This window comes from Bos taurus, chromosome 6 (assembly GCF_002263795.3).
Source record: "Bos taurus isolate L1 Dominette 01449 registration number 42190680 breed Hereford chromosome 6, ARS-UCD2.0, whole genome shotgun sequence".
Lineage (NCBI taxonomy): Eukaryota > Metazoa > Chordata > Mammalia > Artiodactyla > Bovidae > Bos > Bos taurus.
The window spans coordinates 97,652,077-97,676,702 of NC_037333.1; the positions used below are offsets into that span (position 1 = coordinate 97,652,077).

At 39.5% G+C, this 24,626-nt stretch overlaps 1 protein-coding gene across 31 annotated transcripts in view; it reads right to left on the reverse strand.

Moving 5' to 3' along the window:
* Positions 1-1,750: 1,750 nt before the first annotated feature.
* The window catches only part of SEC31A (SEC31 homolog A, COPII coat complex component), a 60,054-nt gene continuing 37,178 nt past the window's right edge, over positions 1,751-24,626 (reverse strand). For 7 of the 31 annotated variants that reach the window (XM_024993249.2, XM_024993253.2, XM_024993248.2 and 4 more), the window contains 10 exons: positions 22,856-23,032; positions 20,434-20,526; positions 19,614-19,740; positions 17,630-17,971; positions 12,384-12,422; positions 10,796-10,854; positions 9,092-9,355; positions 6,630-6,749; positions 3,982-4,053; positions 1,756-2,602 (listed from right to left, as the gene is read on the reverse strand). In XM_024993249.2, the coding sequence (XP_024849017.1) occupies positions 2,423-2,602; positions 3,982-4,053; positions 6,630-6,749; positions 9,092-9,355; positions 10,796-10,854; positions 12,384-12,422; positions 17,630-17,971; positions 19,614-19,740; positions 20,434-20,526; positions 22,856-23,032 (1,473 nt within the window). In that variant the 3' untranslated portion in view covers positions 1,756-2,422. 31 annotated transcript variants of the gene reach the window in all.

Below are 24,626 nucleotides of genomic sequence, written 5' to 3' on the forward strand. Positions count from 1 at the left end.
CAGCCCAGAAGGTCACACGCAGAGTGGAGGAGAGGAGCAGATGCACGATAAGAAAGCATGTCCCCAGAGATCTGGTCCGTCTTCCAGCCAACACCCAGCCTCACACCCCTTTCCTTGTTTGCTTCCTTAAAAGGAAAACTGCTCTTTTCCTATCATTTCCTGTTATCTTCATACTTCAGAAACTAAACAGTACTTTGGGCTCAAGTCTTACTTGCATCCATTTATACGAAACTTCCCCAGGCTTATCAGACATGTGGAAAAATGTCTCCATGGTGGGGGGAAAAATTACAATACTGTATTGAAAAAGGAGAGATAACAGCTGTTCAGAAGTTGGGGCAAATAGTTTTTTATACTCTTAGTTGTGAAATCTTTGGGGTTGGTCAGGGCCCCACTAGCACCTACTCCAATTTCTCATCTTTTGGAACATGCTTTTTTGTCAAATCCTGCCAACTGTGCCATTGTCAAGGTTATCGGCAGCCATAACACAAATCCTAACTGTAAGGGCAAAACACCAAGACAATTACTAGAGGCCAGCTTGCTGTTCTGATGGGGTCATGGGCTGACACGAGTCAAGGGGCAGGTCTAGAAGTTCAGCTTGCCAGTTCAGTGAGTCGTAGGGCTGACTTAGACCACCAAACTCCCAGGAGGCTGAGGGCAAGGGAGCAGATACATCACCCTACTCATGAGGCTCCAATGCTCACACATGCTGTTGAGGTCCTCCTTTTTTTAGTTACAAAACTACATTTATTTTTAAAAGCAGGGTTTTATGTCGTAAGCAGGGAATCCCAGCAAAGGCAATTAAGAGGGTCCTGCAAATTAATTCACTTAGGCTGCAAAATGCCTGGTAACAACTTAGTCCTTGAAACAGCATTGCTCTCTCCACAGTAGTCACACTCTTTACCTTCTAATTTTCCAACTCACTTAGCTAAAACTGCTTAAACAATGAAAATTATTAGTAATCTGATTCAAGAGTCTGTGGGTGCCAATGCAAGAGACCTAAGAGACATGGGTTTGATCCCTGGGTCCAGAAGATCCCCTGAAGGAGGAAATGGCAACCCACTCCAGTACTTTTGCCTGGAGAATCCCATGGACAGAAGAGCCTAGTAGGCCCCAGTCCATGGGGTCACGCGCGCACGCGCACGCACACCTGCACACACCCCCCCCCACCCCCCCACCCCCCCCGCCGCTGTCTCAAACTATTGGATGATTGATACCAAACACACACACACACACCCTCTGTCTCAAACTCTTGGATGATTAATACCCAAGGGGGTCCCTAGTAAGAGTTACTCTGTCCCTCCTTTGTAACAATTAGTGAGGTTTTGTGAAATGACAGATAGCAATCTTGGATTATATTCAATTTAAAATTACAATTAAATTAAAAAAAAAGTCTGTGGGGACCCTTACCTTTTGTTTACCACACTGTTCTTAAGATAGGTTACAATAAAATTATTTGACAGGAAAACTGGATGAAAAAAATGTCTGGCTTTGATTCAGGAAGCTGACAGAAGTTGAGGTTTTGAGGACTTCCCTGGCGGTGCAGTGGTTGAGACTCCGTGCTTCCCATGCGAGGGCGTGGGTGCCATCCCTGGTCGGCGAACTAGACGTGCACATGCTGAATGGCATGGCCAAAAAAACAAGTACAAGTTTTCTTCCTGAACTTAAACCTCAGAGATACAGGTAACTTAAAAAAAAAAAAAGATGAATAAATTTCTAAATATAAAATGGAGACAACTCAGTCTAAAAACTCAAACAGAATATTAAAAACATTTATTAATAGAAAAAAGTTCAATGCATTCTACAGAATGAAAATGTTCAATCTTTTCCTATAGATGCTTAAAGACAGTGATCCCACTTTTCATTAGTATTTGCTAAAATCTGTGTAGCAGCTTCTTTTAGATTTAGTTATTTGTTCAGGACCAAAGTGAAGCCAAAGACACAAAAAATAAAACTTTAAACTGTGAGTAGCTGTTTAAAGAAAAAAAAAAAAAGACTACATACACATAAATAGGATTACACACTTTAATCTGATCGACATGGAGGAAGTTGGGAGGACATGAAAGAAACTGAGTTTCGGCTCTGCGTACTGCATAACCAAAGGCTCCTTTTCCAAAGAGCAAACTGAGGTTTCAAAAACCAGATTTTATCAGAATATTTCGGGAAAGCATACTATGTGTAATCCAGGAAATCCATTTTTTGCAGGAAATAGGAAAATCATCACGGGCAATAAAAGATTAAAACAAAAGAAAGCACCAGGGTTTTGAGCAGGTCTAGTAACGTGAATACATCTGCAGAAACAACATGAATGGTTTTGACTGGCTGCTATGGAAACATGCTAAGGAGCATTGGTCCATATCTTATCATCGTTTAAAACATGTTTCTTTGGAAAAACGGCGATATTGGCTGAAAGTAAAGCCGTCCTTTAGACACCCAGCTTGTTGGCCTGGGTGAGAACAACTTTGAGAACGGGCATAAAAGCGGAGGTCTCGCTGAAGTTGCTAGTGCTAACGATGTGGGTGTGAATAGTCAAGCCTTCTGAGTAGTTTCGGGTCTCGATGCTCCGCGCGATGTTGTGTAAACCGTTGATGATTGTTGGTGAAAGCTGAAATCAAGGTGGAATACAGAGCGAATTAAAGGAGAATCTTCCATGAGACCTGCTATAAACATGAAACCCTGGCATTTACCAGGAGTTTGAAATATACATTATTTTAAAAAATGAATAAACTGGTGAGCAGTTCTAGAAAGTTTCTCAGACCAAACAACACTCAAGTTATAAAATGGAACCACGACACAATGACTTATGTAAGGAATTATTTACGAACTACACACAGATGATCAGCTAGGTATTTTCTTAGAGGAAAGCAGCCAGATCTCCTCCCTTAAATTGGAAAGTTAATGTCTTTCTCCATTTAACGGCTTTAAATCTTCATTACTTTAGATATAGCCTCACAGCTCTGAAAGTGTTTCCTTTGTACATGAAGAAGTTAGAGTCTTAATCATGACATCCTGTAGTAGGCGCCCAATTTACTATAAGACCTTGTTGACAACAGAAACCCTGTATTCCTGGTCCACTTTCATCAGGAGGGCAACAGTCCTCGTTATGGACTCAATTTGCTCATTCTTAACTGCTTTTTATAGTCCTGTCATCTCTTAAAACCATAAGACCTATAGTTGTTTTTCCTCTCCATATCATTACTTGGCTTCCATACTTCTCAGAGAAGACTTTTTTTTTTTTGGATCAGTCCATGGGCGACACCCCTTTCCACTGCTATAGTAATTTTCTCTGGTTGGGGTCTCATGCTAAATGGTTATTTTTATCTGATGGGACTGATATGGGGGATGGGGAAGAGGAATGCTAAAATGCAAAAGTATGAAAAACTCCAATTTTTTTTTCCTCTCCAAGTGTTTTCATTAAAAAACAAAACAATTCTAGAGAGGCATGGAGAGGTGGCAGGACAGAGAACAGAAGACACAGTGTCTGCTCCTCACTGCTGACTGTCTTCACAGGTACACACACTGGCTACGTTTGGCGTTGCCCTTGGGTAACAGCTATTGTAAAAGAAAAGGGTCAGAGTCTTAAGACTACGAGAAAGATGACAGATTTGGTCTCTGGAAAAACAGAGTATCTGCCTACTCTTTGATTTCTTAATTCAAGGCACATATAAATATGAACAGAAGGCCAGTAACCTTAGAGCCAATGTGGGCTAGTTTGTATTCTGTTATAAAAAGGCTAAAACTTCTCTCTCTCACACACACATACAGCCCTATGCCCTTATCCCCAATGACTGAAACGTAAGATTTAGACAGAGCAAAGCTCAGTCTGTAGCCGTCATGATCATTCTTCCCCCAAACACACTCCATACTATGTACTACACACTACATACGATACACTACCTATGACATGCAAGTGCTCATCCGACACATATGACTAGCAACCAGGAATAAATGTTTATCATAAACCCTTCTTTTCCACGAACTTACCGTCTGTTCCCTAAGTTTATCATACAGAAACTCCAAACGTTTGCTGGCATCATCTAGCTTCCTCTTGGTTTGCTGCAGAAGAGAAAAAAACCAGAGATGCTATATTTGAACAATAACTTTTATCCCAAGAACTTACCCCATCTCATTTCACTAAAGCTTATAATCATGGTGTTGAACAGCTTTGTTTTATAAAGAAATGCCAATACCTTACACCAAGGAACTTGAACAGATGATTAGAACAGAGAAAAGTTATCTATCGAGGCAGGCAGGGCCAGAGGTGTGCACAAGGGGACTCTGGCTGGATCTCAGGGGCTCTGTGACACACTTGAGGTGTGTGTGTCCAACGACACTACGTCCACAAGCAACAGCAAGGGCCACCTGGAGGCAGCAATGGGTCCTGCACTACAGAAAAGGAGGCCTAACAGTCACTGTGCATTAAGTAAGAATATTACGGCAGCCAGGAAGCAAACATATGGGTGAACTGTGGAGTCTTTTTTTAACCTCAAGAATACACTCAATCACATTTGGTACATTTAATCCTATCTTATTCTGGGCCTTTAAAACACCAAAAGAAGAAAAAGGAGAAAATTATCTTCTGACATCTTAAGATTATTAAGAGGGAAGTGTTAAAAAAGAGTTCTTAAATTAAATGAGTCCTCCTACCCTTCTCCAGCACTCAGTATAGTGAGGGAAAACTAGTCTCAAAGTTTAAAATCATACTGTGATTAACTTAATGACCTACATTATGCCTAGAAGTGATACTATTTTTCAGTATTTATTGAATGCCTACTGTGTGCCATGCTGGGGATGGTTTTGTGTCTCACGGAGCTCATATTCTATTGGGTGGGAAAAAGATAACTAAACAATACGCTGCGGTCAGATGATGATGAGCAGCATGAAGAAAGGTCGCGGGGTAAGGGTGTGGGCGGTGTTGGCAGCACGAGGGGCTGAGAAAGTCCGGGTGGCTCACGGGACACCTGAGCTGGCACTGGGAACAAGAGAGCAGGAGCCCTGCCATTCTTTGGGGAAGAGCCCTGGGTAGAAGGGGCAGCTACAAAATCTCCGATGCTGACGCCGTCTTGCTGTGTTTGAGGAAGGCACGTCCGTATGTCAGAAGAGGAGGGAGGAAAGGCTGAAGCCATCAAGGACAGCCTTACAAACCAAGCCGTGCTGTAACGTGACTTTGTGTCATTTGGACTGAACTGAAGTGAAAATAAGAACAAAGCGAAACCATAAACATGATTTCGAGTACTGCATTAAAATGGACTTTTGTGGACGGTTCAAAGTCCTGGGCAGTGTCAGAACTTCTTCCTCAAATACTGACAGGAACAGTCTGTCTTTATCTTCTGCCTGGTCCTGGGTCACGAGAAAGGAGGTGACAGATACTGTGACCTGGAGGAGCTGAAGCTCAACAAAAGTGTACTAAGCGAGGCCGTGCCCTATGCGTCCTGCCAGCTTCTATTCACACTGACTCATGCCTGAAGGGAGACTGAAGTTCTCCCATTAGGACTGCTCCACTCTGCATGATGGTGACCTCTGTTTAGAGGTGTGCCAGGAGACAGTACACACCTGCCTGTTTATCAGCTTCACCCGTTCTCTGTTCCTTGCCTGGTCCTTCTATCACTCCCGAATGCCAGGGGCTGAGGTTTATGTTAACTTTCCCCTGCCTTTGCCCTCCTGATACTGTCCGTACAGGGAACTGCTTTTCAAAAGACTAGCAGAAGGCGGCACATATTAATACTCAACGTCTGATGAAACAGCAAACTCCAGAGGCTGTGTTTGCAAGCAGACAACTGGCCAGTGACTAAATAAACATTATGCTTGTTGGCAGAAACTGAAATTTCATCTCGAACAAGACTGGCTTTGTGGAATTTTTGTTGTTGCCAATACCCAGACATCCTCTAATAAACTAAGTCACATCAGTCGCTTTGACTATGAATATGATTCCAATATCTAAAACACTGAACTGTTAAGGACTTTGCAAAGTTAAAGATTGTCTATTTTTAAAAGCTTTTTTTTAAAAAAGATGTTTTGATGTGGACCATATTAAAAGTCTTTATCGAGTTTGTTATAATACTGCTTCTGTTTCACGTTCTGTTTATTTGGCCACGAGGCATGTGCGATCTTAGCTCCCCGACCAGGGATTGAACCTGCATCCCTCGCATTGGAAGGCAAAGTCTGAACCACTAGACTGCCAGGGAAGTCCCTACTTCTAAAACCTTTAGACATACACTCTGAAAGAAACCCCAAGTCTGAGTTTCTTGTATTTTAGCATTCTGCCCTATTCTTGTGCCAGATGTGATGTCTGCCGATGAGGCAGTGCAGCTCAGGGGTTGAGAACATGAATTCTGGAGCCAGACTAGGTCTGAATGCTGGCTCTGCCTGGATTATAGCTATTTTGTGCCTTAACTTCCTCATCTGTAAATAAATATGACAAACCTACCTCCATGCAGTTGGTTTAAGGATTATATAAAGTTATATGTAAAAAGCAACTGAGAATGCTTTAATATGTAAAGCAAACCATAATAAATGCTAGCTTTACTACTTTTGTAAAAACTTTCAAAATACATCTTGTAAGACTTTAAGCAATAAATATAAAAGAGCTCCATAATGGAATCTTTTAATTAAACAAAATAAAAAACACATACAGGATCTGTGGCTGAAGAGAGGCAGCGCTGAATAAGATCCTCGAACGTGGTCTTTAGAATGAGGTGTTCATCTGGAATAGGCTTCTTGGTAATTTTTTCTGTTGGCAAAGATTGCACATGCTGGAAGAAATAATACCATTAAAATGAGCAGAAATGACCAGAAACTACCTGTATACAAAGTCCTGAATCTGTCATAAAGAGCAAACAACTAATTATAGATAGGCTATTCAAAATCAAACAAAAAATGAATGTGTGGAATCACCTGGGATAAGCAAACAGAAAAATCAGATATTCAATAGAAGATACAGGCAGTCTTCCTACAGTTTCTATTTTCAAAAACAGGGTTGGGTATAAAGTATTTGTTTAATCATGGAACATATGTTGATCATGATTGTATATAACTGATGGGCAAGAGGACCATGCCAGTAAGAAACAAAGAACCAGGCATTTATGAAGCTGGCTGGTGGGGGTGACTGCTTGCTTTGCTTGTCGGCTCCTTGTTTATTCCAACAGTCTTGCATTCTTTGCTTGTTGGCTCCTTCTTGTTTATTCCAACAGTCTTGGAGGTTCGTTAACTGGTCTTTTATCAAACTGTGAGATTAAATCAAAGGTTAGAAGAGACTATGACCTAACTGAATGCATAAGATGGATAAACAAAGAAGGAATGTGTAAGTGCTTCAAGTTTTGATTGATTATATTCATTCGTAGAAAATATTAGGCAATTATGTACTAGGCACTAATGAATCAACACAGAAATAATCTTATCTCTCAGGGAGTTTACAGGCTAGCAGCAGGGAAAGTTTAAAAATGTCATAAATGTATGTAAAACAGCAACTGTGGTTAAGTTCACATCACTGGAACCAACAGACAATATAACTGCGATTTAATTGAGGGGAAGGCTCTTTAAGGAAGTTTTATCAGAAGGTTAAGTAGGAGTTAAACAGGGGAAAAAGTGCATTCCAGACAGAAGAACAAGTACACAGGAAAGATGACGATACAGGGACTGAAAGGAGGTCAGCTTGGCGGGAGCAGAAGACAGCAAAGAGGAGTAGGAGCTGGGAGCGTCCAGGTAATATGAAAAATGTTGGTCCTTATCCTGAGAACAGTGGGCCGTGGTAACATGTTAAGCAACGATGAGCTAAGACCAGAGAAGAGGTAGGTCATAGCAGATGCTGGCAGACCAGTGAGAGGCTCCTGTACTGCTGGAGAATGGAGACAAAGGTAGCATGGACTAGACTGGAAACACAGAGAAGGGAGGGGAGAGAGACTTTACAGTAATAACAAGATGTGGGTATAGATCTGAAAACAGGTTAAAGGATACAGAGTATAAAGATGCCCAGGTTTCTGGCTGGATTAATGGAAAGGATTACGGTGGCATTAATTGAAACAAGACACACCAAAAGACAACTAGGTTTGGGAGGAAGACTATGAATTGGACTTTGGATATACTAAGCGTGAAGGGCCTCAGAAACATCCAAGTGGACAGGGAGCTGGGTATCATGGCCTGGCTGAACCACACACATCCATGGCGCTCTCCCTCTCCATGGTAACTGAAGTTCTGGTCCAGACGAGTGTAGCACGAACTCCCAGGTCCCAACACAAATGAATGGCTTCACAAATGGCACAGACTTGTAATCATGGAAACTAACAATGCATATTAAGTATATCTTCTTGTGAAAAGAAGCAGGTCCTCCCACCTCCATCAGAACACTGGAGTTTATAATGCTACTGTTAATATCTAAGAACTCTCTTAACAGCAAAACATACTCTTATGGTAGACACAATCTTTATAAATTTGACTTCAATGAGTCAAAGACAATGACAGAAGAACTAGTTTTATATACTTGGGCAGGATATTTCATCTTCTTATGTTGAACTGTGACCCAACCTCTTTATTTTTCATGAATAGATCAAGATTACGTTTTATGCCTAAGTCAGTTACATGGAAACCTGATAAGATTTTTTCATTACTGAGAGCCCTGCCAACTAGCTGCTTGTATGTGAAAAGCAAGTATGAACTGATATCTCTATCCAAGGATATAGCTATATTATTAGCTCTTACACACATACAAGAAAAGATCAAAGTCATTATATTTTTATTTTACATTTTAAAGGAAAAAACCCTTTGGAAACAGCTTCTGCTGAGCAGCCTTGGATGCCAATATGGATTCAACTGATCTTAAATTGTGGCTACTGAGCAGATGAAATGAAATACTGCAATTGCAAAGTTACTGTTAACATATACTAGTAAATACATAAGCCCTTTCTAGAACGTTCACACATGGCCACGTCACTGGAAAATACTGTACATGTGTGATCTTAAAAAAAAAGTTCTTTTTTACCTAAGTTGTCTAAATTGAAATCAAACTGAGATAGTAATAAAGGTATAACCATAAAAGTTAACACCTTGAAAAAACACACTGAAATAGAACCATCTCCCACTTCCACAGATTCACTGTTACCTGCATGGTATTTCCAATGGGAGCCCCAGGGGCACCTTCGATATTGGGCTTTGAAAACGATGGAGGCATGCCTGGTTGACTGAGGGGCTGCTGGATGCCACGGAAGGGCTGGCCACCGGCGAGGTGTGGCTGTGGGAATGGAGCTTGGCTGGACAGCGGTACTGGCGCTGAAGGCTGCTGCTGCAGCATCTGAGACTGGGGGTCACCCAAGGGGTTCATGATTGGTGATGTGATGGGAACAGGAGGCGTAAAGTTCTCAGGCATCTTTTAAAAGATGGACACAAAAGGCACCGAGAGTAAGAAAAAAATGGTATAACAACATTTCCTCAGCTTTAAATGCAGGAGTTAGCCATCTGCAGCAACATGAATGTAACTAGAGATTATCATACTGAGTGAAGTTAAGTGAGAAAGAGAAAGCAAATACCATGTGACATCACTTACACGTAGACTCTAAACTATGACACAAATGAACTTACTTATGAAACAGAACCATGGACACAGAACAGACTGGTGGTTACCAAGGGGCAGGGGGCTGAGCGAGGGATGGAGTGGGACCTGGGGCGAGCAGATGTGAACTTTTATATATAGAATGGATAAATAACAGGGGCCTACTGTACGGCACAGAGAAATATATTCTGCATCTTATGATAAACCATAATGGAAAAGAACATACGTATGTGTAACTGAATTAAACTTTGCTATACAGCAGTAATTAACAACACTGTGAATCAACTATACTTCAATTTTAAAAAATGAATAAGGGAGTTAGATCATTCTGTGGCTAAAAACTTTTTTAGTAACAGTAGAATACTTTTGAAAATGGATTTTTATGCAGAATCCTAGAGTGAAACGTAGAAGTAAAGCTAATCTGGCTAAGGGGGTTGGAGACTCAAACCTGGGTCTCTCAGTCTCTCCCCTTTGCCTTCCACACTCATCCCATAATGGGCCAGAACCATGGCGTTGTTCAAAGAGGATGGAGAATTGTATTTAGCTATACTGGGATAAGAAATGCCAAAAATGTGTGTGTGTGTGTGTGTGTGTGTGTGTGAAGTGATCAGATATAATACCCTTTGCCGAGACCATTAAGTGATACCTAACTTAGTGATCAATCACACTCAGAGTAGTAGACTAAGTTTCTGAGTATCACTGACATAATTTGGGGGATTCTGTTCATTTAGTATCTCCCAATTTTATGTTCTGGCCTCTCATTACTGTACTTGGGGGACAGAAATCACTAGGAGTAAAGAAAAAAAAAGGAGAAAATGGCTTGCGATAAAAGAAGAACCTTATGCTATGCTCTAAATGATGCTCAGCTAACAAGGCTATTTCTTTTCATATCATATGTGATAGATAAAAATAGTCCAAAATATAATTACGAATTCATGATTACTGCTGGGACCCAAAACCAAAGTAACTCCTAAAAAAGAAATTCATTTGAGTAACCTGAAATTTTGTTTCCTACTCTTTGAAACAGACATTGGGAATTTACATATCTTGTCTTCTAAAAGGGGTTTAATTCATACCACTGTACTGTCCTGTATTTTCCTTCCCTTCATGGATTAGAAGATGAAAGTTAAAATACACGCATTAAGTACAGCAGTCAGTAAGCTCTGCCTTTAAAGAACAGTGAGTGTGGTGTGCTTCAGTGGCTACATGACTGAGAGCACATCTGGGGGCAACTGAATAGACATCTTTTTCCAGTACCTTCTTCTTCTTGGGTCCTCTGTTCAAAGCTGGTGGATCATTCCAACCATTCTGAGGACCTGTAACAGATAATAGAGAGCATTTTCCTTTAGAATCCTGGAAAGAGAAAACTAAATTGTATCATCATATAATATCTTCAAATTCTACCTTCACCCTGAGATAACTGTCACAAAAGTTTTACCAGCTGAGCTGCTGGGATCACTGTGTAGCCCTGGATCCACAAACTCATTATCGAACCCTCTGGTAATCAATCACAGGGCCCTGGCTTAGAAAGCAGGATATCTTGATATTACTCCTTTTAAAGGGAAATAGCTGTGCTAAATTTAAGGATAGTGAAGCTTTTATGTCTATATTGGTACATGACTTTCAAAGATCAAACAATTCTCTCCCAAAAAAGAAAAAATAAATCACCTGAATCTGCTAAAAAAAAAAAAGGTTCCTGATGTATTCAACACACACAAAAAACAATAAAAGTAGCAATCTCCTATTTCCTAAGAAAGCAATTAAACATAAGCAATTCAGCAAACACAAATCATCCGCATGGTAGAAACACTGTTAAAAAATGAAAAACAGCCCAACTGCACAATACCAGTATGTTTTACTACCTTTGAGTTAAGAATTATCTTAACTCAAAGTAGAAAAGTGCATTCAAATATCTGTAGTAAGATTTTTTTTTTTCACTGCCACATACACAAAAAAATTCCAGGCTGGCAGCAAATGGAAAATTAAACTACTGTAATCTTTGGTAAATTTTTCTCCCCCCGCCCCAGATCTCCCAAAACCTGTCATCTCAAAGTGAGACATGAACATCAGTAGCAGAACTCGTAAGGTATTGAATACTTAGCTGCCTTTATCTTTAAAGAAAAAAGGAACAAAACATGCCAGGAGTAGGATACTTACTAAATCACAACATAATCCTCTTACGTTTGAGTTTTGTGTATGTGTATATGTAAAAGCAAAAAATTATTCTTCTTTAAACAAATTAAAATTCTTTTGGCATTTTATTTTTGCTCAATTGATATCCACGATATTAAATCACAACAAACTTGCTTCGCAAACCAAAGAACATAATGTCATAGAAATTTCTTTTAAAAAACAAGATTTTCTCCTAGCCAGCATGAACTCATTTGCCTTGATTTTAAAAACAGAATTACTTTTCTACACATTGACTAGGAGACGGAATGCCAAATGAGCCTCAAAACACTCAGGAGGCAGTCACAAAATATTAAAACCACATGTTGCTATCCACTTAACAAATTCTTAAACTTCTGGTTATACACAAACTAACCATTCACGCCTTTCCCATCACATTCTAATCTTTCTTATATCTAAGACAATATTGGTATAGCCTTGTCTTTTTGTCTACATCCAATATACAACTTTTATGATTCAAAATCATTTGTGTCACTATGTTAATTTCATCAGTTCTAAGATTTGATTCAATTAAGAAGCCAAATTTTAAAAATGATACTGGTCAGATTTAGGATATCATTGCTTTGAAGTTCACATGCATAATTGTGAATGTCCATTCATTAATTATATTCAATGATTCGAAGATTTCCAAATATACATTCTGTAACTAATTCACCTTCCAATACAGATGCCTGGTCTTGCATTGACTGATTTTCTGTAGACAAAATGTAAAAGTCATTTAAACAGTATTATCATCAAAGACATTCTAAACTCATTTTCTAATTGTTTCTGCTCCCTCTGTTAACCTCAGGAAAGAACAAACTACTTTTGTAAGGGAAAAAAAAACTTACTTTTAAATCAAATCACACAAAATGGCTTCTATCTAATTAAGAAAGTCATCAGTTTGTGGGCAAAGCTCTTTCATTTAAATGTGTCAGATCCAATTAGCTCTTAAACACTTATATTCTCTTATTATGCCAGCTGTCTCTTTAAAGAGAAAATTTTGTTCGTTTCTACTTAAGATAACATTATTTCCCCAACTGTTTGCGTGGATTGTTTCTCTACCATTTGATCAATGAAGCTCAGTAATATCAAGGTGCAGGGAGGGAGGAGAGCACTGCCTAACATGTTGTAACTGTGTCCATTTTAGCATTATTTAAAGCTTGAATCCAAATCAGTTGAGGACCTTGCAAAAATGCAGATTCTAATTCACTAGGTACAGCATAGGGTCTGAGAGTCTACTGTCTCGGCTAGCTCCCAGGAAATGCCAATGCTGCGGGTCCAAGCCCTTTTTAAGTAGCAGGGTTTTACAAAGAAATGGGAGGGTTTCTGCCCTGTTGTGCAGACTTCAGCACTACACTGCTAAACATAATCAGCACGTTAGACAACCTTAAAGAGGGGGTACTACTTTGCTGCTGGATCTGGGAGGCCCCAAAGGCCTGCATTCTGGAGGAACTGTAATTTCTGGGGTCACACCATGAATGGGAACATACACCGGATCAGGCCCAGTGACTGTGTAACCGCCTCACATTGTCTTTTCTGTAAGAACACACAGATGTGCAGACTGTTTAGCACAAGTCTTCCTTAAAAGAACCGAAGGTTCAGGCAGTGGACAAGAGGAAAGAAGGCTGGAACTAAGACAGCAACTCCAAAGTCGTCAGGTATTCAGGGTGGGGCTAGGCCCTAGCCTCCAGTCAAAAGCGTGTGGTGAAGGCACATAACAGGCACATACAACTCACAGGAATTCAACTGTCTTCACACGGAGAAACGACCCTGATGCACTGCTGGTGCAGGCGGAGAGGAGTGCCGCCACTATGGAAAACAGTGTGGTGGGTCCTCAAAAAATTAAACACTGAATTACTCCTTGAGCCAGCAATTCCACTTCTGGGTATATACCGAAAAGAACTGCAACGAGGAGCTGAGCAAACATTTGCATCCTCCTGTTCACAGCAGCGTTATTCAGACAGCCGAAACGCCCGTGTGTAGGTTTACAGTGGACAAACAAGATGTGGCCTATACATAAGAGTGGATGTAAAGCCAAGGACCACTACGTTCCGTAAATAATTCAGCAGCAGCTCTAAAAGCTCTGAAGATGCAAACTGTCTGGTGATTTGGATTATTATTCAGCTTTAAGAAGGAAATTCTGATACATGTTACAAACATGGATAAATCTTAAAGACAGTGAAACAGCCAGTTACAAGAAGACAAAATTGTCTTCTAAAACGTCCTCTAAAAATGACTACTTACATGAGGCACGGAGAATATATACAGACAGAAAGTAGAACACTGGTGAGCAGGGGCTGGGAAAATGAGGAGTTTTAAAGGCTGCACAATTTCAATGTGGGATGATGAAAAACTTCTGCAGTTAGTAGTGATGATTGTACAACAATGGAAATGCACTGAATGTCACTTAAAAATGATGAAAACGGTAAATTTACAGTCTATTTTACATTAAAAACCTTAATACATGCACACATACGTATAATGTATGCATATACATGTATGAAGTGAATAAATGCACCTAAATTATCAGTGGTCATACAAGGGTGGCAGAATTATAATTTTATTTTTATGTTATTTGAGCTCTTTCAAAATCCTACAGTAAAAAATTAATAAAAAATTAACTTAAAAACCGACTGTGGCATGTCACTGGATACTGCAGACCCCTGTCCACCTCGGTGTAGGGGTCTGTCCTCCGCAGGGTCTTTGGGGAACACAGAACCGCTCGGCCTCACAGAGAGACGTGGAGCTGCTCCCATCCATCCCTGACTCCTGCTTCCCCTGGGAACCTTTGCAGGTATAACTGGAAGAACACAATGGTAGCATCTACGCACTGGTTAAGGTATTTTCAGTGGAAAAGATACTAGTGCCAATGGCATGGAGACTTCTAGCTAGAAGATAATCTGAGACAGAGAGAAAAGAGCATCCTCATTAACCACACACCTCCCCCTTCCCCTGTAAGCTGAGCATGTTGTGTTTTTTAAAAGGGGTAACAAAATTCAGAATTAAAATTGACAAAGAACGTATCCTTGTGGTCATTTTCTAACAACATAAGGTAAAACAGAATTAGCCGGAGAAAGGAAGGCAGGCTATCATGCTCCTTTCTGCTGTTGAAAAGGTTAAAAACCAGGTACCTAAAGTTTCTTGCCGTGAAATGTAATGATTTCCAAAATTTGGCCCAAATACAAATTTTATGTTCCAACTGACAACAAAGCTACGTGCAATTCACTAGACACGCACGTACTTTTCTGCCTTCCTACCTCTGCCTGGAGTAATTCTGATCATAGACTGAATGGGCATTCAGTAAGAATTTACTGAATGAGTGTCGTGATGATGGCAGCATGAGCTTCTCTGAGTAGCAGGCACATCGCCTTGTGGTTCACTAATGGAGGTCTGAAAATCCTAGTGTTTATCAAGAACAATTTACCAGTTGAATTTCCAAGTCCTATAGAAAACCATGATATAATAATCTAAGATATACTGGAACAAAGGTAAAACTTTTAGTGACAATTATCTGTATAACCTAAGCAAAGTTTTCAGGAAATCAAAAAATAAGGTAAAGCTCTGTTAATTAAAATATAGAGACTATTAACATGCAAGAGATAACACAGCAGCCAGCTTAGTACATACTGAGTATTGCTTCTTCTTCCTATTAGTTACTCTGCTTCTCAGCCAGGTTAGAACAGTTACTTTGCACATAAGCAAATACTTACATGGCCGAACACACTTCAGCTCAAGGAGGGAAAAAATACCCATGCAAAGAGTTGATTTAGATGATGAAGTAACAAATACTTAAAGCAGTGATGCTAAATGTTCCTGTAATTCCAACACTGATAGCTATTTCAGTCTCTTCCATCAGGACTAGCGTATGCTCAGTCACTGTCTCATCTGACTCTGAGATGTGATGGACTGTAGCCCGCCAGGCTCCTCTGTCCACGGGATTCTCCAGGCAAGGGTACTAGAGTGGGTTGCCGTTTCTTGCTCCAGGGACGCTTCCTGACCCAGGGACTGAACCTGCACCTCTTGCACTGGCAGGCGGGTTCTTTATCGCTGTGCCAGTAGACCATCTGGTAGAGAACGGACACAGGCTCCGCAGACCGAGGGACCTGGGTTTGTGCCTCAACTTGACAATCATGACCGTGCCGTCATGAGAATGCTATGTAACCCTAGGAAACTCAAGCTTCCTCATGTCAATTTTTAAAAAAATAATTATTCCTATTTTTCATGGCTATGAGAACTAAATAAGAAAAAAGATGGCAAGCACTGGTACATGTCCAATGTACGTTCAGTAAATGAGAGTTTGATCCCCCATTTCTCTGCAGTACCTCCTTACTTGAGGATTTACTTAAACCTATCTTTCACTCCATCTCTTATTACTCAACCATTCAGAACGGATACTGTTTTCACTTATCCAGGTTTAAATTTTTTTTTGAACTTTACAACTGAACTAACACTCCTTTCTAAATATCAATCTGAATTTTCTGTATTGAAAATTATATAAATTTTATTTGTGCAGTAAAGGGTGATACATATTATATGAATTTTTGGTAGTCTGAATATATACCAAAAAAGAGAGAAAGAGATAATGTGTACAATTCTGGATCCATAAGACTTCAAGAAAAAAGTACTTCCTTAATAAATCTTATTATATGATAAGTGTTTTCAGTTATTAAAGCTACTGCTTAGCAGATAAAGAGAGAGAAAATTTATACTGGACTTCCAGGAGCAACTTTGGTATCCGACAGCAAGACTCACTCCTGTTTTGTCCTTCTAGTTAAAAGCCGTCAACTATAATCGGCAAGGGAAACTAATTTCAGTTACCAAAAGGCACAGAGCTCTAACTGTGAGTGAGGTTTTGCATAGTCACAGCTAACTCACTCTGTGGTCACTGTCCATAAACGTTTTCAATGTATTAATGCACTCAATCCTTTTCATAAGCTTATGAGTATGTACTACTCTTATTATGAGGAAACTGAGGTTTACATTAAGTAACTTATTCAAGATCACGTAACTATTAGAAAAGAGTGAAGCTGGGATATAAACACAGGAAGTCTGACTCCAAAGCCTGTATTCTTTAGTATGTCAGTGGTTCTTAATCCCAATTAACTGATCTCTTTTTTTATAATACATACTTTATAGGCCTCTTTTACAATTCTAATATGAAGATCAGATAATGTTACCTACTTCCGAAAAATGAACATAATTCTTAATTGCAATGTGAGAGATAAAAAAAAATTTGTGTATTTCACTATAAAAATAATTTTAAATTATGATTTTAATTAGAAAATTTCAGGCAGAACTTGACCACTAACAACAAGTAAACTGCCTAGAAATTTCTAAACTGTTTGAGAGGACAGAACTGTCCTAATGGAGAATCCCTATACTGATGTATACTGACTTTCTGCTGTCTTAGAGATTCTCTGTCATGAGTTCCATTCTTTTGCTTTTTTCCTTTCAGTACACGTTGAGATCCTTCCTCACCTTTACAAACAAAATTACACAATGTGTATACGTACATTATTTAGTCTCTATGAACGAATTTAAGGCACAAATAATTTTAAAAATTTAAAGTTCAGGAAGAACACAAGAGCACAGGTCTACTCTGGTAAAGAAATTAGTGTCAATTAAATTTAGCTCCAACCAGCACGTCTCTTGCCAACTAATTTCTTACTGCTTATTTTAAATTCAACAGCAGATTATATACTCTTTACTCTTTTAAGGCACTCAAGCTTTCCTTGCTTAGCAACTAAAGTTTATTATGGGAAAATCACATTTTGAGAAATAGTTATAGCATGTGTTGTAAAATTCAATCAATACCTCTTGTTGCCCAGTTTACAGTTAAATAATCCCCCTCCATCCACCCATGTGATCATGAAATAACAAAGTGGGGGGAGCCAAACCAAACCCCTTTCAAGCGCAGACCTGTTCTTTGGGATGCAGGCAGCTCACTGGCAGCAGGCAGTGTACCTGTTGTTCCAGGAGGCAGTGCATAAGCTGAAGACGTTGATGGAGCTCCTGGCCCGCCATGCTGGAAGGAAGCTCCAGAGGAAGGGGGAGGAGGGAAAGAGGCGGCAGGGCAGGAGGTAGGTGGAGGGGCCTGGTGCTGTGCTGGGTACAGCTGGGACTGCCCAGAGTAGGAAGAAGCAGAAGGAATGTAAGGGGTGTTAGGGTAAGCATTTGAGGTGGAAGGAGCAACAGGCTGCTGAGGTCGATACATTGCTGACCCCCCTGTTCCGAAGGAATACTGCTGGGCAGGTTGATAAGCTACACCAAGGAGAAGAAACAGAAATTTTAATTAGTTACAAATTTAATCAGACAGCAATGGAAAATCCAAGTGAACTCACTCTATGGAAATTTTCAATTCTTCTAGTAACAGTAAGTTACAACCAAACATTACCCACTTAAAATAATGTCATGCTTTTGATAGTCAGCTGCCCTAACTATATCAAAAGTCACTGGACCCAATATTTGAACCTTGCCGTTTCCAGATTGCGGCTGGCTATGAAAATCAAAGAACTGACCCTTTTCTGGGACTTCTATGCCTGTGAAAAGACTGCAGTGACATCTACTAGCCACCAGATGGAGCCATGCAGGAATGACACATCCTAAGCACACTCTCCTTTACACTGCAAATTAAGGGACCTTGGTGGCCACTCAAGATCTCTCCCACCATAACAACTGCAGGGTGAGCACTACTGTTGTGAACCAGACTCCTTCTCCAACATCTAGTAAAATCATAAGCTACTCAAACTCCAGGCTTGAGCACAGTTCCAGATTAACAGGCAACTCTCTATGATCCCTGACAATTATATTTCTTACAGTACACAAAGTTGGTTAGTAAGGAATCAGGCAGTCAACTAATGTTTTAATACAAAGACTGGAACTCAAGATACCATTACCCTTTTGAGTGACCAGGCCCAGAATGTGAACCTCCACAGAGGGAATCTAACAGAACTGTGCTCAGTCTACTCTGAAGACAGATAGCACTTTCACACTGAGCACTGAGTGAAAAGCTGTATCAAATTTATACTCATGTTAAGTAAGAACATACATCTTATTAGCACAGAATATCCTCATTAAGACCAGTTTTTGCTAGGCAATATCTTCATGTTTTACAGTAGTTGGTCATATAATTTTCTTCTTTTGAGATTTTCATTTTTGTTTAAATTTTAAAATAATGATGATGTTTTCCCTTCCAAGTATAAATAGTTCCTTAAAAAAAAATGAAAGCCAATGGAGAAACATCATTCTTATACATTTGTGAAGATTCATAGAATGTGCAAGGCCTGAAGGTAAACTACTGAAGTAAACTACACTGGGCACTAATGACGGTCAGCGGAGGCTCACCGACTGTACAACGCGCCACCGCGGGGCAGGGTGTCTGCGGGGGGGAGGCTGGGCACGGAGGCAGGAGGCATACTGACACTTTCTGGACTTTCCACTCCATTTTGCTGTGAATCTACAACTGCTCTAAAATATGGTCTATCCCTTAAAAAAAAAATAAATGGAAGGTAACCACAAGAAGCATCCCTTGGAGCCATTCTTCCAAAAATGGTTTGCATCACCTTGACTAAAGGAAAAGTATATGTCACCAAATAATTTCCAAAATTCTGTTTTTTTATGCCAAAATCATGGAACGACTGACTCTCTAGCAGGCTCAGGAACGGGAGGGAGAACCCACTGTTTGGAACGCAGTGACATGGGCGCTGTTTCCCGGCAGGTTGGTTCAGAACGCCTCTCAGAGAAACCAAGTTTCTCTACATCAAGGACTCAAGTCCTACACTGAATGGCTCTTTATTCACTTGTTAAAACTGGTTTGATCATGGCTTTGGAACTCCAAGGTAAAGCGTCACGACACTGGAGAACACATGCTGCTGTGACAGGGCTTCGGGGTCACACTACTTACGCTGTGGCTGTGGATAAGGTGGTACCTGGGTGTGCACATGAGCTGGAGATGTGGGAAGCTGGGCGGCGGCAACATTTGGACTAACATTTCCATGCATTACGAAGCCTGGAGGTGGAGGATTTTCTCCCTAGGCAATGAGAATATGGTAAAAAGGAGGATTACCTTCGGAACCAAGAATCTTACCAGACGGATTTATAATCTCTGAAATGAAATTTTAAAAAAATTTTATGCAAAAAAAAGTTACACTCTATGCATACTGATGTTTTCTGAGCAACACGTTGTACGTGATTTAAAGATTAGACAGGTCCAAAGTAATAACAGCGATGAATGGCAAGAGATGCTATAGCCTCATAAAATAGTATTGATGATATTTATAAAAAGTCACTAGGATTTTCCATCTCTACTAAATTCCATCCGTATCTAATGCTTTGGAAAGTAAGTATACATGCCACATGGGAGTTTTTTTTTCTTCTTTAGCATTTCTTGCAATGCTAAAAACGGGGGAAAAAAAAGAAAAGAAGAAAAGAAAAGGGAAAAAATCTTCAGTGAAATTAGATTTAAACCACTGATAGAACCCTGGTTGATGTTTTTCTAGTTCGAGTCAATTTAGAACTGTCAAGGAAGAGGAGAGTAATAAGAAAATAAGTTGTGCTAAAAAAAACACACAAAAAAACCTGTTTCTTGCCTCCCAAAAGCACTAAACTGCAACAAGCAGACAAACAGATGGCGGTGGGGAACTCGAGGTAGGTAGAAGATACATAACTACATACATATTCAGGTGAGCAGAACTCTGCTCAAAGAGGGATAATGAAGGATATACCTGTGTGTCAGAGGGAGAGGCTGCAGGTGGATGGCTGGGAAGGGCGGTAGGAGTTTTGTTACTCCAGGTAGTGACAGTGGGGGCAATTCTAACCTGAATTGAACAAAGAAATACCAATCACAGAACATAAAAAAATGAAAATGTTAAAAGAAGAAAAAAAAAATCCCTGAAGGCACTAACAGGCAGATGCAAAGCGAAAAAGAGCAGCGAAACAGCAGTGCACACTAGCCAGGCAGTTGGTTTCAGGGCAGCTGGGATTCCAAAAGAAAACACACATTCTGAAGAGGACAGGCAGAGGGAGATAGCAGAAAAATCAATACGGAAACTAAATCAAAGCACAAGAACAATGCCATTCAAGTGTCAGGAGTAAGTGGAGAAAGGTAGGTTCTGTAAGTAGGGAAAGAAAGAAGACATTCCGGGGGGTTGGGGGGGGCAGTTATTGAGAAAAAATGTGATTTTTGAAGCAGTAATTGTATTCATGCTACGGTTGTATCTGTGGACATATTGCTATATACTTCCCTTTTCAGGACTTCATTAGAGCTACAAAAATCATGTTAGTTCTGTATGAGGCTTAGAGTCATACAATCGGAGAATATTAAAGATCATCCCATCTAATCCCTACCGTTTACCATGGAGGAAAAACAAGGCCCAGGGAAATGAAGGGGCTGGCTGAGGTCCAGAAAACTTGGGGTGATGGAGCTCGGGCTGATTCCACATCTGCTGACTCCCAGCCAGTGTTCGCTACACTGCACCGTGTTGCTTATACCCTGGAGTCCAGAGGCTTTCAAAATCAATTTTTAAAGCCATCAAAATATTTTTTGTCAAGTAAATCTTTGTAGAAACTCAATCATATCAACAATTAGTAGCCAAGATGTGCTGGTCGCAGTAAGAAATCCTGATGTGGCTTCCCTTTCATCCTTTTACTCCCGCTTGTAAGCCTTCCTTTAAAACCACAAGCCACTGCCCTTATTCAGCACACCATAAGCTTTAATCATGAAAAACTACTCTTAGTTCATGATTGAATTTGTTTTCCTTTTCTTAAACTAGCGGACCACTAGGTCAAAGTATAACAAAAGTCTTTTAAGGTTTCCACTTTTTCCCTGAAAGACAGATGAACTTGAGGACTCAGGGAGTAAACCTGTCTTCTCCCAAAGAAGAGAACACCTTACTTTAGTGCCCCGAGAGGTCGAACTCAAGGTGCTGAGCTGAGGAGTTCTAATCCTGTTAACTATTACCTAGCTGACAAATTCTTAAATTTGTCAAATTTTAAGACAAATTCATGTCTTAAAATCCTGATTAGTGACTGGCTTCTCCACCACCTTTCAGCTTCCCAGCCATCACCTGATGTGCCCTCCCTATGTAACAGGTTTCTAAGACTAGCAATGAGAGTGGGGAATTTATTGTTTTGCCTACCAACACACCCTCAACAGGGAGAATACAGGCAAGCTCTTAGATTTGTATTTGTCAAATGAATGAAAAAATAATCAAAGCAGAGTAGTATAGATAGTTATAATTATATTCAAACGTAACCAATCTTGATTAAGTACCAAGCAAAAGCATAACTGACAAAAAAGCATGAATCTTTTTCAGTTTTTAAGGTTTTATGCTTATTTTTGCTACAACAAAATGTAAAAAGGACTCCATCAATTCTACTAGCAATCTGTTCTATTTTAATATGGGCAGAGTACCTGCTAACTTGGTTATAAATCAAGACTATTTATTACTTATGAAAATAAATTTTATTTAAGAACATGAAGGTTATCTGGCCTGGAAATACAAGTTTCTACATGGAATAGCAAAAGACAATAAGAGGCCCCATTTTATACCATTAACCATTTGCTAATTTTTATTTAATAAATAAATGAGTTAATTAATAACCACTTCGCACTGCCCATGACCTACAACTTCATAAACCTTTGGTCATTTGCTTTTCTCTTTACAAGTTGTTAAAAAAAAAAAAAAAAACAACTTGGATTCTGCATACTCTACTGTGCTGATACAGAAGACACAGAACACCCAAACTAGTGACTCAGAAAATATACCTTAGAAAAAGACTATTTTCTAAAAAGGTTAAAAAAAAAAAGTAACCAAGTCACCCACAAAATTGTTCTCATTTTACTAACAGTTTGTTAGATGAATCAAATTGTAAAAATTTCATATGTACATGTGCAATATGTTTGAGTGATGGAGAAATAAGAAATCTCCCTAGCTTAAACTATATCTAATTTATCAATTATTTGACTAGATTAGAGGGATAATTAAAAAAAATGTATCATAAATGCTACTTTCAAGGATAGAAAAATTATAACCATTAAAACAGTATGTTGTCTACAGTTTCATCACAGGCCTCTTCCCCAACAAACTAAAACCACCAATGTGACATACATAAACGTTCCTACTCAGTCTGGACCGTATCACTCACATGGGGATAGTACTGTTGAGCTGGAACTCTTGGCATCTGTGCGTGGCCAGCACCAGGTCCAGGCCTGTTCTTGGGCACTTGATGCCTCTCATAAGGAATTTTGGGTGATTCTTGTGGTCCTGGTATTGGATCTCCTTGTGCTCTACAAAGTCTGTCTCGAAGCTGCACAATATTTGGCTATAAGAAGCAATGGAAGAAAGCCACGCAAATTATTAAAGAGTTCACCCAACTAAATATGACATATCGATCTTAAAGTAAGCATGATCATTCATACGATTTTTGTTCATACGCTGTGTATTACACCACAGGCTCTGGCACATCAGGGTTTGACGTCACGGTTCCCAATGTTCAAGACTGGCACCAAAGGTCCACTATACACAGCGTAACCTGTCATTTAACTGAGGGGGCACGTGAGTCGCGCCCGCCGCGTGGCGGTACCAAGACTGTCACCCGTCCTCACTGCTTGTTTGTCGTCTTCTTGTAGTGACAGGTGAGCAACACTCACAAACCACAAAAGCACAAAAGCTGAAAAAACCACAAAACCACAGAAGCTGAAAAGAATACAACTTTGTTTCTCTGTAGGGAAAAAAAGGCTCCGAAAGAGAATCAACTGCTAAAGATAGTGATGGAAGAAAATGGTGATCCATGTAAGAGATGAAAATTAATTAAAAGAGAGATGCTTGAAATAAATTAAGAGTCAGATGTTAAATTCAGGGCAGCTCACATGGATCTACAATTATATGGATCTCCAGTAAGTATGAGCTGACCATATACATATGTTAAAATGTTTTAGCAACACTTCATTTTAGTATCTAAAAATTATACATTTCTATAAATTCATTAAAGGTTTAAAGACATCACTTAAACTCTGTGGGTATACTTAGGTAAACTAGTCTTTTATGGAGAAGAACTATACCATAATGATATTACAAAGTCTCAGAAAATATTCTCCAGAAAATACTAAGGGTATACTGATATATATAGTAGGAAGTAATGTCAAAATTAAAATTTTTACACAAAGAATGTTCTTTAAAAGTCCAAAGAAAAGCATGAAGAATAATGTATATAAAATGTATGTGACTATAAACAGTATTAAAAATGAAGAGCTTACTTCTTAGGCTAGAAGATCTAAAGGTCTTAAGAGAAAGTTAGTCTTAAGATTAAGGGTCTTAGACCTCAATATAATAATGAGACTCTATTAAGTAGAAAATCCTATAAAACTATTAAACCAAAGTCATTTTAAAGATTTTGTTTCTACTCCACTTAATGTTCTCATTAACAGTTAAGATGTGAGCTGGATCCTACATGTGAGTGGATATAAAACCAACTGGTGTCCTACCTCTGCAGTCCCGGGACACGGGTATAAGTATTTTTACTCAATGAAATGTATTGCTATGCCCTAGAACAGACAAAATACTGAAAACTAAAAAATTTGTCAAAAACTGAATGAAGTTTAGAATAAAAAGATCAGTAATAAGAAAAGGCTCAAAATTAAGCTCTAGCAGATATACAATGCAGAGTCACTTGTGAGTTTGGAAATTCCCACAGGGAAAGGATTTTGGCAATCTTAGTCATCACTACATATTCAGTCGCTTGCTGAACTGAACAATATGAAATGAATAACTGAAATGAACAAATATGAACAAGGCTGAGTTATTTCACACCAAATAAGGACACTAAATTATGTGTGTAATGTAGTGTTCTCTGCCTTGGATACTTTAAAAATATACTCGCCTATAGACAGCACCAGACTGAAATAGCATATAGAATG